Raw genomic sequence first — 18,513 nt, 5'->3', positions numbered from 1 at the left:
GTGATAGGTGGAAGGATTATTATGAGGTCTTTCCAGGAAAAAGAAAGGCATATTCTAAACAAGTTACAAGATTGTACTTAGTTTGTAAAAATCCAAATTCTCTGCTTTGTGAGGCCCCTGTGAGCACCTGCAAGAAGTTACCTTTGCTCCGGACCCTTCCCCACCGTCCATTTATGGAAAGTTCCTGCCTAAAACTCCCTTCTCCTGTCCTTGCTTGGAAACTTCCACGCCACGTGTTTTCTACAACCAGGATCTCAGAAGGCCATCCCTAGTTTCTCTCTGTCTCTGACACCAGAGATGAGAGATCAATGGGAGATCAACTGAACTAAGAACCTGTCTCCTCACTATAAAATGCATGGACCTTCACCCTTCACCCTCGTGTAGAAAGGAAGGCAAAAAGCACTTATTAAGTGTCTACTGTGTACCAGGCCATGTGCTAAGTAAGCACTTTACTCATATTACCTCATTTGATCCTCACAACAACTCTGAGAGGTTGATGCTATTATTATCCCTATTTTAATCAGCTTAGGAAATTGAGGCAGATAGAAAGGTTAAAGGACTTGCCCACGGTCAAGTAAGGGCGCACAAGTAAATTTTTCATTATACAAAAAAGGAATGACAGTTACCAAGTATTTCAGAGCACTGAAAAAGTCATCCCAATATAACAATCTCCCAAATATTGGTTCCACCAGCAATTAGCTTTCTTTCTTTACAGATCATTGGTGTTAAAATCTTAATATCTCTTTAAATTTTAAAATATTAAAGAATATTAGACAAGTTATTTCCAAATGCCTCAGCGATCATTTAAAAAAGAAAAACAATGGAGGAGGGGAGAGAGGAGTGAAAGGAACAGATTATAAATGCATTAAATAAATAAATAAATTTCACGATAAAGAAAAAAGGACGTGTTTTACTAGTATCCATATAATGACACTTAGAGGTACAAATTTTGTTTTGTAGCCAAATTATTGGTCCATGTAATAATCTCTAAGACTGAATTCTATGGTGTTACATCTTCACCACTTCAAAAAGCAACCTCAGTACTCATTATTGCACTGATGAGGATACTTTTTCTTCTGATACATATTATAGCCCCTTTTCATTTTAGCAGATGATTTCACGAGTTGCTATACCACCACTACCACCACCCCAAATGTTTCTAAGCTGATCCTTGGACAATAGACCCATAGCCTCTTGCTGGATGTGCCTTCAAACTCTTTCCAGCTTGGTGAGACCTGCCAGAGCTTGAGGTCCAGGGACATAACCTTTTAAAAATCCGAGGTCTCCTCCACACGATAATGAGTAAGTACTTACATGAAGGTTCTCACATCAGTGCTGTCAAATTCAAATGAAAAATAGTTCCCTGTTTGCTATATGTTGACTTAGAAAATCACAAATTAATGTTGTATTTTTACTTATTTTGTTAAATATTTCCCAAATACAGTTTAATCTGGTTTGCTACACTCCAGTGGGCCACGTGCTTGTCTTACATGATAGGGGCACTGGGCTTAGGAGTCAGACAGACTGGAGTTAATATCTTGCCTCAAACATGTGCTAACTCCCTGATCCTAGGCACTTCAATTAACTTATCTACGCTTAGCTTTCCTCATCTGTAAAAGGCAGAAGATAAATTTGAGAGCCTTTAAGGTACCTTCTAACTTTAAATTTATGATCCTATGATCCCGAGATATACTGATATATTAATAGCTGAGAAGAAATGTGGCCTTAATTCCCATACTCATTTGGGTGCTACCTATTTTCTGTAAATATATGCCAGTTTTAATTAAATGCCATTAAAAAAGCACTGTGATTAATTTCAAGCAGCTAAATTAGCACGGGCAAATGAAAGAGGAACCAATTTTTGTCTCAGTCTTAAACTTGGAAAGATTCCAAACACCTGTTATAGTTTGTATCACTCTGTCAACAAGAGAGGCAGAATCTGAGAGTGGAGTAGCTTTAGTAACTCAATTTATGTCATATTTATGTTAACTCAACAGATTACATCATTTCATAGCATTGCATGGAAGAGTACATCAATGTATTGCACATAGTATTAATCCATGGTAAAGACTGCTGGGAAATAATCTGGCCTCACCAGAATCAGAAGTTATGAAAGCTCACAGAATTGATCAACCACCAAGTATTTAGTAAGCACCTACTATGTGCCAGGCATTGTGTTAGGCTTTGGGGATATAACTACAGAATGAAGCCATACCTATTATACGTCTTCTCCAGTAGATTCCTCCTCTATCATCCCCACTTCCTCACGGATCTTCTGTTACTCCCTTCTTCTCCACTGCATACAAACATTCCCATATCTCCCCATCTGCAAAACTTAATCCTCCTTTGATCCATCCATTCTTGCTAGCTATTGTCCCATAGTTCTCTTCCCTTTTGAGCTAAACCCTTTGAGAAGGCCTTCTATAATAGGTAGATGGCCACTCCTTCCCCTTCACTCTCTTCTTAACTCTCTATACTCTGACTTCTGACCTCATCATTTAACTGGAACTACTTTTTCCAAACTTATGAATAATCTAATTGCCAGATCTAATGATCTTTTCTCAATCCTCACCCTTCTTAACTTCTTGGTAGCCTTTGACACTATAAATCACTCTCTTCCCTCTAAATTTTCATTACACTGCCCTTTCCTAATTCTCCTCCTGCCTATCTGATCACTCCTTTTCAATCTCCTTTGCTGGATCTTTATCTAGGTCACACCCACTAACCCTGGGTATCCCAAAGGCCTATGTCCTAGGCCCTCTTCTCTTTTCCTTCTATAATATCTCCCTCAGTGATCTCATCAGCTGCCATAGATTCACTTACATATATCTGCTGATGATTCTCAAATCAACTTATCCAGTCCTAACCTCTCTGTTGACCTCCAATCTTGTACCTCCAGTGGTCTACTGGACATCTTGAACTGGATGTCCCATAAACATCTTAAATTCAACATGTCCAAAATTGAACTAATTATCCTTCCTCCTAAACCCTTTCCAAAATTCCTTATTGATGTTGAGGGTACCATCACCTTCCTAGTCACCCAAGTTCATAACCTAAGTGTCACCTTTAACTCCTCACTTTCATTCACACACATATGCCCCCATATCCAATATGTTGCCAAGGCCTGTCAATTTTACCTTGTATCACGTCTCACATATACCCCCTTATCTTCTCTGACATTGCCACTACTCTGGTACAGGTCCTCATCTTCTCATGCTTAAGACTGTTGCAATAGCCTTCCGGTTAGTCTGTCTGTCACAAGTCTCTCCTCACTTCAGTTCAACCTTTACTCAGCTGTATAAGTGATCTTTCTAAATCACAGATCTGAGCATGTTGCCCACTCCCCCACCCCACTCAGTAAATTCCAATGGTTCTCTATTACCTCCAGGATCAAATTTTAAATCCTTCATAATCTAATCCCTTCCCATACCTTTCTAGTTTTCCTATACCTTATGTTGTCACATGTACTATTTATTTCAATAATACTGGCTTCCTTTACAAAGTTGTTCCTCCAACAAGACATTCCATCTCTAGGTTCTGCATTTTTTGGCTGGCTATCCCCCCATGCCTTAGAATTCTCTCCCTCCTCATTTCTACCTCTTAGATTCCTTGGCTTTCTTAAAGTTCCAGCTAAAATCTCATCTTCTATAAGTAGCTTTTCCCAATCACCCTTAATCTGAGTGATAACAACAATATTAATTAATATTCACATAACACCTATTGTATATGAGGCATTACACTAAGCTCTTTACAAATATTATCTCATTTAATCCTCATAATAACTTTAGGAGGTAGGTGCTATTATTATCCCTATTTTACAGATAGGAAACTGAGGCAAACAGAGATTAAGTGACTTGCCCAGAGTCACACAACCAGTATCTGAGGCCAGACCCGAACTTACATTTTCCTGAATCTAGAACCAGCACTTTTTCCATTGTACCACCTTGCTGCCTTTGTAGTGGTGGTGGCAGTGGCGGCAGTGATACTTGTGAGGTTAACAGTAGTAACAGGAGTTCTAGCCCTCAGCACAGTGCTTGGCACATTTTTATTGTTCAATTGTTTTAGTCCTGTCTGATTCTTTGTGACCCCCTTTCTGGCAAAAATACTGGAGTAGTTTGCCATTTCCTTCTCGAGTAAATTTTACAGGTGAAGAAACTGAGGCAAACAGGGTTAAGTGACTTGCCCATGGTCACACAGCTAGTAAGTGTCTGAGGCCAGATTTGAACTCAGGAAGATGAGTCTTTCTGGTTCCAAGCCCAATGCTCTATCTACTGCACCACCTAGCTGTTCACTTGGCACATATTAAGCATTTAAAAATGATTAATAAATGATTTTTTTTAATTAAAGGGGCCATCCATTGGCTCACTTCTTAACCAACCCTAGTCACTGAATGGGCATTGCCTAAGTCAAAGTGAGAACTCTGAAAAAATCTTAGCTTAAGAAAGCCAAGGTCTTCCACTGCATCCTGGGCCTTCGCCAGCTGTCCTGAACTATATCTGATCACTGGAACCAGATGGCTCTGGAGGAGAAAGTGAGGCTGGTGACTTTGTACAGCCCTCCTTCACTTAAATCCAATTTATTTGCAAGTCATGTCATCATCTCCCTGATGTCATGGCACTCTTCCAGAATGAAGGACAAACCACAATAAATGATTGACTGACCTACTCCCAATGAACTTACATTTTAATGGAGGAGACATGCTGTAAAAGTATAAAGTTGATAAATACAATTGTATGCAAAGTATTTCAATACAATGTAGTTTGGAAGGGCAAACACTGGCACTTGGGAGGATTAAGAACAGCTTAGTACATAAAATGGTGATTGAGCTGTGTCTTAAAGGAACAGAAAGACTCTTCGAGGCAGATGTGAAGAGGGAGCACATGGCGGGGGCAGTCAGTGTTCAGGCACATAGAAAAGAGATGGCAAGTTAGATGTGAGAGACTCAGAGAATGCTAGTTTAGGTGGATAACAGAATATGAGGGAAGAGAAGAGACAAATTTCTGATGAGAATAGAAAAAGCAATTAACCCCAGGTTGCCTAGGACTTTATTAAATGCTAAATAGAAGAGTTTTTATCCTAGAAGCTACTGAAAGACCCTGGAATTGTTTGAATAGGGGAATCACATGGTCAAATCTGCATTTAGAGAAAATTACTTTGTCAGCTGGGGCAGCTAGGCGGCCCTGTGGATACAGTACTGGACTTGGAATCAGGAAGACTCATCTTCCTGAGTTCAAATCCAGCCTCAGACACTTACTAGCTGGGTGACCCTGGGCAAGTCACTTAACCCTGTCTACCTCAGTCTCCTCATCTATAAAATGAGCTAGAGAAGGAAATGGCAAATCACTCCAGTATCTTAGCCATGGAAACCCCAAAAGGGGTCATGAAGAGTTAGACACCACTGAAATGACTGAACAGAAACTTTGTCACCTATTTGTAGGGTGGACTGAGGCAGTGAGAGACTTGAGGAAGGAGGATGATTAGATGGCTATTAAAATAATCAAGGCAAGAGGTGATGAAGGCCTGAACTAAAGCGGTAGCTGCCTGAGTAGGGAGATGTTATAAAGGTAGAAATGGAAAGATTTCTGCAGATGGCACACTAAGATAAAACTTCTCACATGTGGTATTCCTATTTTTAATAAGTACTCTGAGATGGTATGATAGATTAGGAGTTTTAGATGATCTTAGAGAAAAAACTAGTCAAACTCTTTCATTTTATACACAATGAAACTAAGTCCCAGAAATAGTGAAGTCAAAAGGCAGTGGGAAAGACATTAGCTTTGGTTTGGTGTATGTTAATTTTAAGGTGATAATGGGACATATTGATGGAGATGCCCTGTAGGCAGTTGGAGATATAGTTCTGTAGTACTTGAAAATCATTAGATCATATGTTTAGGGCTGAAAGGAACCCTAAATGTTCTCTAGTTCAACCCCCTCATCCTCCAAATGAGGAAACCGAGGTCTAGGAAAGTTCATTTATTTGCCAAAGGTCATACAGTAAGTAAATGACAGAGTCAAGATAAAAATCCAGTTCCTCTGACTCCAGTTTTAGCTCTACTTCTGCTACTAATGGTCAAAGGCTGTGGAACTAAGATTACCATGGAAAAAATTGTAGAGAGAAGAAAAGATTGTCAAGAATAGCCCCTGGTGAAACATTCATTATTGGGGGTTGGGAAGATGATGTGAAGCCGGCAAAGAAAATGAGGGAGTGATTAAAGACCAGAGTGGATCTCTGAAGCCTCGGGAGGAGACCAATAAGAACGAGTGGTCAGAAGATGCAGAAATTAAAGAGGCTGAGGACTGAAAAGGGACCATTGGATTTAGTTATGGGAGGTCAATGTTTAATGTTAAAGATCAATGTTTGATTACTGGAGGGCAACCTTCGAGATTACAATTTCAGGGGAGTGGTAGGGGGTGGAAGCCAGATTGCAAGGGGGTGAGAAGAACATGAGTAGTGAGAAAGTGAATGCCGGGGGCATATAAAAATACTTTTTCCAAGAAATTTGTCAGTAAAGTAAAAGAGAAAGGCAGGATAATAACTCAGTGAGGGAGGAGGGTAAAGGGAAAGTTTACTGTTTCAACGTGGGATTAAGAGGGAGAAACTGAAAGATTCATGAGAAAGGGGAGATGATGACTTGAACAACATCCTGGAGAAAGAAGGAGAGAGCAGAATCAAATTTGCAAGAAGATAACATCAATATTATAAATATCACACACACACACACACACACACACACACACACACACAAAATGAGTTCCTTCTTGTCGGTTGCGTTGGTTTGAAACCTGGTATAATTCAATACAAATGATCAGCAATGCCAATAATAAAAACTTTGGCAAACCTCAAAAATTATAGATGTAGATTTAACAATCTTTTAACAAGAGTTTTACTTACTGCAGCCTGTTTCATCAAAATGGTTCCCACAATCATCAAAGTCATCACACACATAACTCAAAGGAATACAGTGTCCATTTCCACACTTGAATTCATCTTCTGTACAAGGTTTGGTGGTTGGGTTCTTACCTACATTTGAAAAGAAAAAAAGGTTCAAAATCAAGACTCCTTCCTGCATAATGTTTGGGGGGCTGTTTACCCAGGATTTGTTTTCAAGAATAGAATTTCTCCCTTTTTCCATTATCCACTCTGACCAGAACTACCCTTTGGAATCACAGATGTAATATGCTCAATGTGGGAGACATCAATGGGGGGCTAATCCTGTTCTAAAATTTTTCACTTTTCAAAATTCACCATTTACATAGATTGTCTCTGAGATAAACATCTTTTAACTATAGTTTCAATACCATCAAAACAGGTCTATTTACACATACCCTTAATACTGCCAAATGATTCATGGCCATACAGCTCCTTCTGGGATGAGATTTTGGCATCATAAATCTAGAACTAGAAAGAAACCCCAGGGTGCATCTAGTCCAAACTCCTTATTTTATAGGTTAGAAACCTATAGGATCAGGAAGATTAAGTGACCCATTGAAAGTTATACAACAAAGATTGTAAGAGACTCGTGGTGATCCAAGGCATAGCACATTAAAGAGAATACATTTTCTGGATTTTCCTAGATGATGCCCATGTGCCTAAGAAAAAGGCATATACCTTATGCCTAAGAAAAATCATAGGAGTGGGGGAAATTAATCGCCCATACTTGCTCATTGTCCTTTTAATATTTGTGGTTTCATTGGTATAGCTAGTCCCCTCACTGAAGCTCCTCTCTGTTTCAGTGAACTGTTTGTGAATTTTGGAAGCCAAAAATAACTATCACTTGATGGAATCTTTCCATGATGAGTCTCTCCTAAATCAGCTACACTGGTCCCCAGGTAGTAATATGGACCCTTCCATCAACTTTTTCAGTTTGACAGTCCCTTTTTGGGTCCTCTCTATGTCAATGCAGCAAGATTTTAATGGAGGCTCTTTAAACTTATCAGATTCAACAGGCAATTGACCACTTTGAGGTGTATAGAAAGATCCTCCAAAAGGAGAAAAATAACACTTTTCCTAGCTCCATCCCAGATAAAATGCAATAATGTTCATTTTTTAATCCCATGCTACCCTACTTTATAATTTTCCTTTTGTGGAAAATGAATTTTCACTTTTTAAAAATGTACTCTGCTACGAAATACTAGAGGTCTGCTCTTTAATACAATGTTTTCACTGATGGTACTGAGAGAGAGCTATGTGATTAATCATCTAAAATAGATCAGTAATTAACAACCCTACATCAAATCATGACTAACTTCATCTCTGAAGAGCAGTACAGCATTTGTTTATGAAATGTGAACCACCATTGGTGCTCATCCTGATTTTCTCAAGGGAAAGAGAAAATAAATTCTTATCAATTTTTTCCAATTTTAAAAAGTAAGAACTTTGCCAAAACTATACTTTGTGTGATGGCAGTCAGCAATAACTGGACAAGGATATGGATGGTATTTGAGCATTTGAGTTTACTTAGGCAGTGCTGCAATTTAAACAGACAATTATCTCAATATAAACTATTTGTGTGTTTATACATGTGTGTGTGTGTACAGCTATAATTCATTTTACTCATTTATCCAACAAGCATTTATTTTAAAATCTACTTCCAAAATACTGGGCTAAGTGTTAGCAATAAAAAGATGAAAAGAAATAGTCCCTGCCCTCGAGGAGATTACATTCCACTAGGGGAAAGCAATATAAAACACAGCTATATCAATACAAATTATATATAAGGCAAATACAAAGTAATTTTGGTGGGTAGGGAGAAGAGTACTAACAACCAGGGAGGTCAGAAAAAGCCTTGTGTAGGAGACTTCTGTATAAGCTGAGTCTGGAAGGAAGCTCGGGTGCTAACCAGTGGAGGGGAATGAAGGAGTATATTCCAGTCACAGAAGACATTTAGACCCATTTGTAAATTGTGCTTTCATTCAAACAACTCAGAAACTCCTCTAACAGATGCTGGTGTTGGCTCTAACAATATGTAGATAACCCAGGCTCCTTAGTTTCTCTTCCTACCTTCTATTTTGCCCATTTTTGCAATACTATACTGCATTAGCATCTCAACTAGAAAGCAATTAAAAGAAGAAAGAAAAAACCAAATAGATTCCTGTGTGTGAAAGATGCATTCTGGGAGTTTGCAGTCAATTCAGCTTGTCAAATTGTTTGGATATTCAGAACCACACAAAACCCCTATGTTTGCCTTATGCTTTTTCTCATTAATTATTATAGTGTGTTCAGTTGTGCTTTATGGTTTTCAAAATAATTTATTCAAGTATAATTAGCTCAATCAGTTTTTTTAGTGGAAATATATACATGTATGTTATAATATATGTATGCGTGTATTTAATAGGATCCACATACAGAGCCAGAAGAGACATCAGAAGCCATGTAGTCCAGCTTCCTATTTTACAAATGAAGGAAATGCAGCTGAGAGAAATTGTTACTTGCCCAAGATCAAACAGGAAAGTGACAAAGGAAAGATTCGAACCCAGGTCCTCTGATGCCGAAACCAATACTCTTTTTTTTGTTTGTTTTGTTTTGGCTAGGCAATGGGGTTAAGTGCCTTGCCCAGGGTCACACAGCTAATAAGTGTTATGTGTCTGAGGCCAGATTTGAATTCAGATCCTCCTGAATCCAGGGCAGGTGCTCTATCCAGTGCGCCACCTAGCTGCCCCAAAATACTCTTTCTACTATACCACACTATAAATTTCAGAATGAGGCTTGAGGGTCTTTCATGTGAATAACTTCTCCTATTGCCATTAGTTATCCTTAAATCTTCCAAAATTACTTAATAATTTCATTTCTATTGCTTTTTTTATGTCTCGAGGACCTTCCTTCTTCTCTCCAAAAGTTGTACGAAAATGGTAAAAGGGCTAGATTCCTGAGCCTGATATTAAAGCCTCAAGTTCTTACTAGCTGTGTGACCCTGGGTAAGTCATTTAATGTTGATTTGCCTCAGTTTCTTCATCTGTAAAATGGGGATAATAACATAACTTACCTCCCAGGGTTGTTGTGAAATGAGATAATATCTGTGAAAAAAGCACTTAGCACAGTGCCTGATACAGAGTTGTTGTTGTTATTATTATTATACCTCTAGCAATCTGGCTCCCACAACCTTCCCAGTCTTATTTCAGACTATTCCCCCCTTCAAGAACTGTAATGTTCCAGTCAGACTGAAGTAATGGGTGTTCCCTAAATCCCACATTCTATCTCTCACCTCCTGGTTCTCACCTAAGCTCTTTGCCATGCCTGAAATGCACTTCCTCCTCAACTCTTGCCTCTCATAATTTTTACTTCCATCTTCAACGTTCAGTTGAGGTGCCAACTCCCCAGTGAGAAGCTCCCTGAGTCACCTCATTTGTCAGTACTCTCTTCTTCCTCTATTCATTTTGAGTTACACTTATTTCATTATATGCTCCATCCCCCAGGTAGAATGTAAACACTTCGAGGAGAGAGACTGACTTTTTCTTGTCTCTGTAACCCTGAGAGGTAGCACAGGGCACTTACTACATCACTGATAAAGTGAACAATTCCTGAAACCAAAATTCCCTAAAATATAGGATTGACTTTGTAAATGTGTCCACTTACAGCGCTCTTCTTTCTCATCACTTCCATCCCCACAGTCATCCTCCTGGTTGCACAGTTCATGGCTATAAATGCAACGATTGTTTTCACATCGGAACCGAAATGGGGGCTCACAAGGATTATCCACTGAAAAGAAAGAAATGGATACATGTTAGGAGAACATCACTGTAACAGGATGTTACTCTTCTCCTTTTAAAACAATCCAGAAGATATTCCATCTAAATCTGATCATAATTGTGACCAGCATCACCATTACAACTCTCATTCATAGGCTCATTAGACTGTAAGGTTCTCAAGGGTAGGGATTATGTTTTGTCTTTCTTTTTATCCCTAACACTTAGCACAGTGCCTATCACATAGTAGTAGGTGCTTAATAAATGCTTGTTGACCTCACTGACTCAATAATTTAGAGCCAGAAGAGACCTTAAAAGTCTTCTAGTCCAATGCACTCATTTGTTGATGAGAAATTGAGACTCAGAGAGATTAAGGGATTTGCCGAAAATCACTAGTAAATCAGCTTGTAAGTAAACAGCATTGCTTTGAATTCCCTCACTGACTGCATATATCACCCATGTCCATCATATCACTCTATCATACATTTGCCTTTGAATTCGTCTCTAGCTACTCATATATATATACACATAATATATATATACATAATATATATATTATGTCTTCTTTCCTAGAGTACAAGCAACTCAAGAGGGAAGACCATGTCCTCAATTGATTTTGTGTCCACTATGGTTTATGATGATGAGCATGGTAGATAAAGAGCTGGCCTTAGAGCCATGAAGATTCTTAGTCCAATCCTGCCTCTCATGCATGTTAGCAAGTCTCTTCATCTCTCAGTGCCCTAGTAAACTCTCTTACACTGTGAGTAGTCAATCTGCACTGATGAAGGGAGATTCCACAAACAGATCCAACCTCTCCCCATCCGAAATTAATCCCTAATACAAAACCTACACACATACAAATACAAACACACACACACACACACACACACACACACACACACAACTTAGTAAGTTCTTGCTGAATGAAATAAATCAAGTTTCACTTTGATTTCAAATACAGGGCATAAGTTATTTAACTTGCTTTTAAGAATTGTATGTTTAAAATGCTTAAAAATATGAGAGGTTATTAATGAAGTGTCTTTGGAGGGAAAATGGGAGAACTATATGAAAAGTGATATATGCATTTTTGATAAAAATGTCTTACTGAAAATTAATTCTTTTCACCCACAAGTTAGATGTAAAATTTTAAACACATTTGTGAATGTGGCTATAATCAATTAATTAATAGGCATTTACTAAGCACCTACTGTGTACCACATCCTGTGTTCAGCATTAGAGATAAAAATACAATAAATGAAACAATCACCATTTGCAAGGAGCTTACATTCTAACAGAGACATACAAAAATACATATATAATAACTATATAGCAGTACCTATAAAAGAAACTAGGCTTCCTTCCCTACCATTCAAAGTTTTATTTTTATAGTGGTGAACATTTATCTTGTTGAAGGAGTACCAGTTCCTAATTCCCTACCTCATTCACAGTGGCAGACTTCTAAGATATTTGCTTAGAATTTAACAAGTAAGGAAGTATCAAGAGTGGCAGTTTTGTGCCCCTACAAAAATGTACTTGAAATGAATTAAAATAACTCTTCATGGTGTGAAGGAAAATAGCCATATATTATCATGGCTCAATAATACACTCTAAAATGGCAACTAATGAGAAGAGAGAAGGGCTTAGCAGTAGAGAGAGGGTAAGTTCTCAAAGAGAAGTCTTCCTTTCTACGGGAAAAAATCTCTACTCAGTGTAGTAGGGAGTCTCTGTTTTGATCTTGTGATACCCCAGAGTGTCTCCTATTATTTCAAAGGGAGCTGCAAAAATCTTAAAACATAATTCAGTTTAATTCACTTTCATTTCAAAAAGCAAATATACGCCATACAGAACACAAAGAATGGCAAAGGAATGTCACAGGTCCCCAAATGTATGAAATTGCTACCTCAAGAAAAAGGTACTAGGATTTTTAAATTCAACTAGCATTGATTACGTTTTCTACCGCAAACAAGGCACTGTGCTAGGCACTGAAAATACAATCACAAAATGAAATGGTCCCTGTCCTCAAGGCACTTACATTCTAAAGGAAGTGGAGGGGGTAGGAAGGAAGGAAGAAAGGAAGGAAGAGAGAGAGAGAGAGAGAGAGAGAGAGGAGAGAGAGAGAGAGAGAGAGAGAGAGAGAGAGAGAGAGAGAGGAAGAAAGGGAGAAAGAAAGAAAGAAAGAAAGAGAGAGAGAGAGAGAGAGAGAGAGAGAGAGAGAGAGAGAGAGAGAGAGGAGGAAGGAAGGAAGGAAGGAAGGAAGGAAGGAAGGAAGGAAGGAAGGAAGGAAGGAAGGAAGGAAGGAAGGAAGGAAGAGGTACTAGGGTAAAAACCATCCTTGTTCCATATGACTCCCCATCACCCCAAAGATCAAATACAATATCCTCTTGCATTCAAATCCCTTCCTTACCTAGTACCCCCCTACCTTTCCAGTTTTCTCAAATATTACATGCCCTCTTCTACATACCCTTCTGTTCAGGGTCATTGGTCTCCTTGCTGTTCTTCAAATAAGACACCCTATCTCCCAGCTCTGGGCATTTCTATTAGCTGTCCCCCATACCTAGAATGTTCTTCCTCCTCATATCCATCTCCTAGCTTATGTGGCTTTCTTCAAATTGTGGCTAAAATCCCACCTCCTGCAGGAAACCTTTCCCAATCTCTCTTAATTCTGGTGTCTTCCCTCTGCTGATTATTTCCTATTTATCATATATGTGTATGTATGTGTGTACATGCACACACACACACATATACACATACACACACACACTCATGTATGTGTGTATGTATATAGATGTTTTCACATTTTCTCCCCTATTACACTAGCAGCACCTCAAGGATGGGGATTGTCTTTTGCCTTTCTTTGTATCCCCCAGCATTTAGCACAGTACCTGGCACATAATAGGTTATTGATAAACACTTAATGAATGACTGATTGACCCCATGTGAGAGAGTTAACCCATTCATTGTATTTTCTGCCCTTACAGCACAGGTGAAGTTCCTCATCAGAATTGTCCCCACAGTCATCATCACCATCACACTTCCAGAATGGCTGGATACAGACATGGTTCTTACATTCAAACATGGTAGCTGCACAGTACGTGCCGTTAGGATAACGGGTGGCTAGTATGGAGAAAGAGACACAGATCAATTATTGGGAAGGTTAATAAATGGGAATAGATGAAAATCAATTTTCATTTCCTTCAGATGCTCCATTCTGTTAAGTTCTGTTTTTCCTTGGATTGATCTAACACTAAATACCATTTGATTCCTGCTTACCATACTCTGAACACAGCAGCTGGAAATCTCCAATATACAATAGCTAATGGACTATTCCTTTAGAAGAGACATCAAAGTCTAGCCAGGCTCTATGTGGACCCTAATTTTCAACAGCATGTAATAACATCTTTAGAGCTATGACTGAAAACTTTCTATTTCTATATATAATCTCTACCCAGGTGGAACAGAAATGACCAGTTTTCATCAGTATTGAAAATCAGGTCTATATATGATGTAACAATTGTTTCCATAAAGAATATGCTTATCATAAGGAGCTATTTGCAATGAATATTCATTAAGTTGTTCATGAGAGTGAATGGGGCCACAACTATTAGTTAATGCTTGTGCCATAATGGCCTGTTTGTATTCATTGTTTTTCTATTCACATTTGGAACTTGGATACTTTATGCTCCATGCATTCAGTATGTTTCACTTCTGATCAAAATTCTTTTACACTATTTTTTATGGTTATTATTTTATGTGTGCGTTATTTATATCTGATACATGTTTCTATCATAAATATCTAATAATAATAATAAAAGCATTTATAGAGAGTTTTACAAATGTGATTGCAAAATATCTGTTCCTAGAAATTGGCTTCATCATAGTAATAATAATGATAATAATAATAAAGATATTTCTATAGAGCTATACAAATATAATTGTATTATTTACAATTACATTTCTTCTTCATTTTATTCATCTCATTTAGTCCTGACAACCACCTTGGGTGATAGGTGTGGACAATTATCCTCATTTTACAGATGAGGAAATGGAGGCAGATAGAAGTTAAGTAACTTGACCAGGGTCATATAAGTATCCAAGAACTCAAGCCTTCCTGACTATAAGTCCATCACTCTGTCCATAGCACCAAGATGATTAGATCAGCTGTGCTTCTATCACAATTAAATAATTCAGTCACACATGCATGTAAGGCAGTAATTGATTACATGCAATTTCATTATCATAGATACAGTCACTACTGCCATTTAGGGGATTTTATTAATAAATTCTTTTGTGTTAGCTCCTGCATGTATCTGAGTGATATTAACTGAGGAATCAGATTAAAAACCCCTGTGATAATTTTTAGTTACCTATGAAGGCTGAATAGAAAACAACTAAAGGGCACTTTGTCCCCTAAAGTGGGCTCACTTAATCACATTGCTTCCTCATTTATGCTTTCATCATGAATAGTTAGATTGACTCACGGCAGCTGGCTTCATCTGAGAAATCGAGACAGTCAGCATTTCCATCACATTTGTATCGTTCAGGCACACAGTGACCACTATCACACTGGAAAAATCCAGGATGGCAGGTCCTCATTTCTAGAGAATGAAAATTTACCAAAACATTCTTGTTACTCATACTCAGATAACAACAGACCCTAATTAACCCTCGTAACAGAGTAAGAATTAGAAAGGTCCACAAAGGTTATCTAGTTCAACCCCCTCATCTAAGTGATGAGGAAACTGAGACCCAGAGAAATTGTCTTGCCCAAAGTCATAACAGATAGTAGTAAGTAAGCAGACTAGGATTTGAGCAGAAATCCTCTGAATCCAAATCTGATATACTTCTCACTATACGATATTAATCCCAAACCAATCCCTTTCAAGATATATACATGGAAAGTACTGCCCTTGTACACTAATGGTGAAATGCTACCTTCAGTAACACCTCTGACACACTAAATAATACTCATATCTTAAGCCTTTACTGATAGACCTAGTTTTCTATCCTTTTGGTATGTATATTGATCATCTCCAGACCCATTTGAAGGTGAATGCAATAGCTGGATAAAGAACCAAGGCAATATGATTACTGTTTCAGTGCTTAAGGTCTTTGAGACAATGACCTCCATTTATATTTTCCTGAGGACCACATTCAGGCACATGGAATAGGTAGGACGATAAAACTGTTTTTATTTGCATATGATTTGCAAAAATCAATAGATCATAGTGTTATTCTCAGACAACTTTACAATTAAAACTGAATCAGCTAGACTACTACACCATAAATATAAAGTAGATAGATAGAGTAAAAAATTATTTTAAGCCACTACTTAAATAAAAATAGTTCTTCTTAGTGGTACATTATTCAATGGTTACTTCTTCAAAGAAATAAATATAGATACAAATACTGATATAAGTACGGATATAGACAGAGATAAAGACAGATATATGTTATAGGTACCACAATCTCGTTCATCTGAATTATCTTCACAGTCATTGTCATGGTCACATATCCATCGGGAAGGAATGCAACGCTGATTGTCACAACGGAATTCACTTTCAGAACATTCCCGAGGGGCTTAGAAAGGAGATCAGGAAATATTTAGTACATGAAATCTCATTTCTGATAAGCAGGTCAAAGATAACATAATTACAAAAGTATAAACTGGAGCTCTAAACTGAGGTTAATAAAATGAGATAAATCATTAAAGGTCCAGCCTATAAAAAGAAAGGATTCTACATCAACTTAAGGTTCCTAAAGTATCTCTTTCACAGTTGTCCTCAGGTTATCATTTAGGATTTTGTGAAGAACTGAAACAAGAAATTTATCTAACTTATGAAAATAAAAGCTAACTTTTCTCAAACAGCAGGGAGGAACAAAATGCAATTAGGATAAGAAACAATCTGCACCCAGTATCTCCAATGAATGTTTGATACATAAGATATTTATGGAACTAAAAGAAACATATATACATATACATATTATTTTGCAAGTGACTATAGTGACTGTGCATATAATGACCATATATGTAAAATAAAACTTTACATATATATTTATATGTAAACAAATACATATAATAAAACTTTACACATATATGTAATGTTTGTAAATATGTAACGCAATCTTGGATCAGGTTTCATCATTGACTCCTTTAGAGAACTCAAGGTGACCCCTCATTCCCTCTCTCTGAAAAAAAAAATTGTAAAAACATTGCTTTCACTGATTGCATATATGACATTGTTTAGTTCTCTTCTGATTCTTGCATTTCTTTCTGATGGAACTGAAATCCATAATGATGATGATGATGATGATGATGCATTATCATTTTTGGTGGGCTTAATAAAATTTTGCATACCAACAAACCTTCCATTTTTTTTTATTTGAGGTAGCTTACTTTAATGCTTTATGAATCTGTGGGTTTGAGGATTTAATGTAAATCCTCCTTCATTTGAGTTGCTGTGGTTGAAAAAATTCATCATCTAATCATTAGCCACTTGGTGATGAATCTGTTCCCATTTAACTAGGGTGGTCTTGAGACAACAGAAACCTATTACTGGACCTATACTCAAGGCTTTCCATTGAGATTTTGCAGTCTCCTAGCACAACCTCCCAAAACTCAAGGTTACCTCTACAATCCAAAGAAGAGCCAGAGGAGAATTTCAATGGATGAAATGGCTCACAAGTAAAAATAGAAATGATATCCTATGGACTAATGCAAAAAGTAAGATAACAAAGGTAGATTAAAGAAGAAGCTTAAATCTCAGAATAAAGTAAAGGGTGGGAGCACTAAAAACTCACTGCAGTTCTGCTCATCAGATCCATCCCCACAGTCATCATAGGCATCACATTTCCATCGTAATGGAATACAGCGGTGGTTATTGCAGCGGAAATCCCCCAAAGGATTGCAAGTCATCTCCTCTGAAATTCACAGGCATTGAAAAAGTTTCAAAAAGCCATCAGGATAGTAGAAACAGAAACAAAAACAAAACAAACAAAAAACCTCCAAAAATAAATGCTACTTTGCTGTGGAACAAATATAAAATTATACTGCAATGTTGTTCTTAAAGATCTCTAGGTATTCTACCATTCCAGTGCTTTAAAATGCTCATTGTCATGTCATTCTTCTTTTTAACTAATCTAGAACTTTCTTGTTTCCAAAAAGTAAACCTGTTTCCTCTTGCAACACTGCTGGAAAAATGAACAGTTTTCTTGATGGTCGTTTGTACTAAAGTTTGTACCAACAAGTTGTCATCACTGATCATTTGTGTATCATTGTATTACCATTTACCAAAAGTTACTATGTTCTTGCTCATCTTTTCTCCAGCTCCTCTATCAACCCAGATCAAAACACATATACTTCTGAAATCTAGAAAAAATGTCTTCCCTCATCCCCATCCAGATTTCCTTTTCTATTTCTGCAGTCCTGAAAATTCTCTCTATATTACCATATTTGAACACAGTACTTCTAGAAGGTCATAAGTTAAATCAGATAGATCTTCAAAACAAGAGAAGCCCAAATGACCAATACATTGTCATGGAAATTATATTCTTTTAGGAGTCTGATAAAAGGGAAAAGAGGAAATTGTTAACTACAGACAAGGGTTTCACATTTGGAAGTAACTCATACAGGTCCCTGTAATTAAGGTTACATTTCTTCCCCATCCAGGCTTAACATAGGGTGGGATATCCATGATTCACCTGCAGTTCTTTTGCAGTATAGGGCAGGGAGTGGATAACAAGGGAGACAGATATGTAAGAGGAGAAGGATAAGAAATGTACACTCAGCTGTCATGAGAGGTGGGTAGGGAGACTTAATACCTATCTGTTTCT

At 37.6% G+C, this 18,513-nt stretch overlaps 1 protein-coding gene across 2 annotated transcripts in view; it reads right to left on the bottom strand.

The window, feature by feature from the left end:
* The window catches only part of LRP2 (LDL receptor related protein 2), a 252,103-nt gene that overhangs the window by 42,283 nt on the left and 191,307 nt on the right, over nt 1–18,513 (bottom strand). For both annotated transcript variants that reach the window (XM_020990917.2, XM_020990918.2), the window contains exons 58-63: nt 17,482–17,601; nt 16,144–16,260; nt 15,162–15,278; nt 13,660–13,797; nt 10,574–10,696; nt 6,893–7,021 (exon numbers count right to left, since the gene is read on the bottom strand). In XM_020990917.2, coding sequence (XP_020846576.1) covers nt 6,893–7,021; nt 10,574–10,696; nt 13,660–13,797; nt 15,162–15,278; nt 16,144–16,260; nt 17,482–17,601 — 744 coding nt within the window. The remainder of the gene's footprint in view (nt 1–6,892; nt 7,022–10,573; nt 10,697–13,659; nt 13,798–15,161; nt 15,279–16,143; nt 16,261–17,481; nt 17,602–18,513) is intronic.

Source organism: Phascolarctos cinereus, unplaced genomic scaffold, assembly GCF_003287225.1.
Source record: "Phascolarctos cinereus isolate Bilbo 61053 unplaced genomic scaffold, phaCin_HiC Scaffold_726;HRSCAF=1367, whole genome shotgun sequence".
In the NCBI taxonomy this organism is placed as follows: Eukaryota; Metazoa; Chordata; class Mammalia; order Diprotodontia; family Phascolarctidae; genus Phascolarctos; species Phascolarctos cinereus.
Note: the sequence above shows the minus strand (reverse complement) of the source record. Positions and strands in the feature narration are given on the sequence as shown.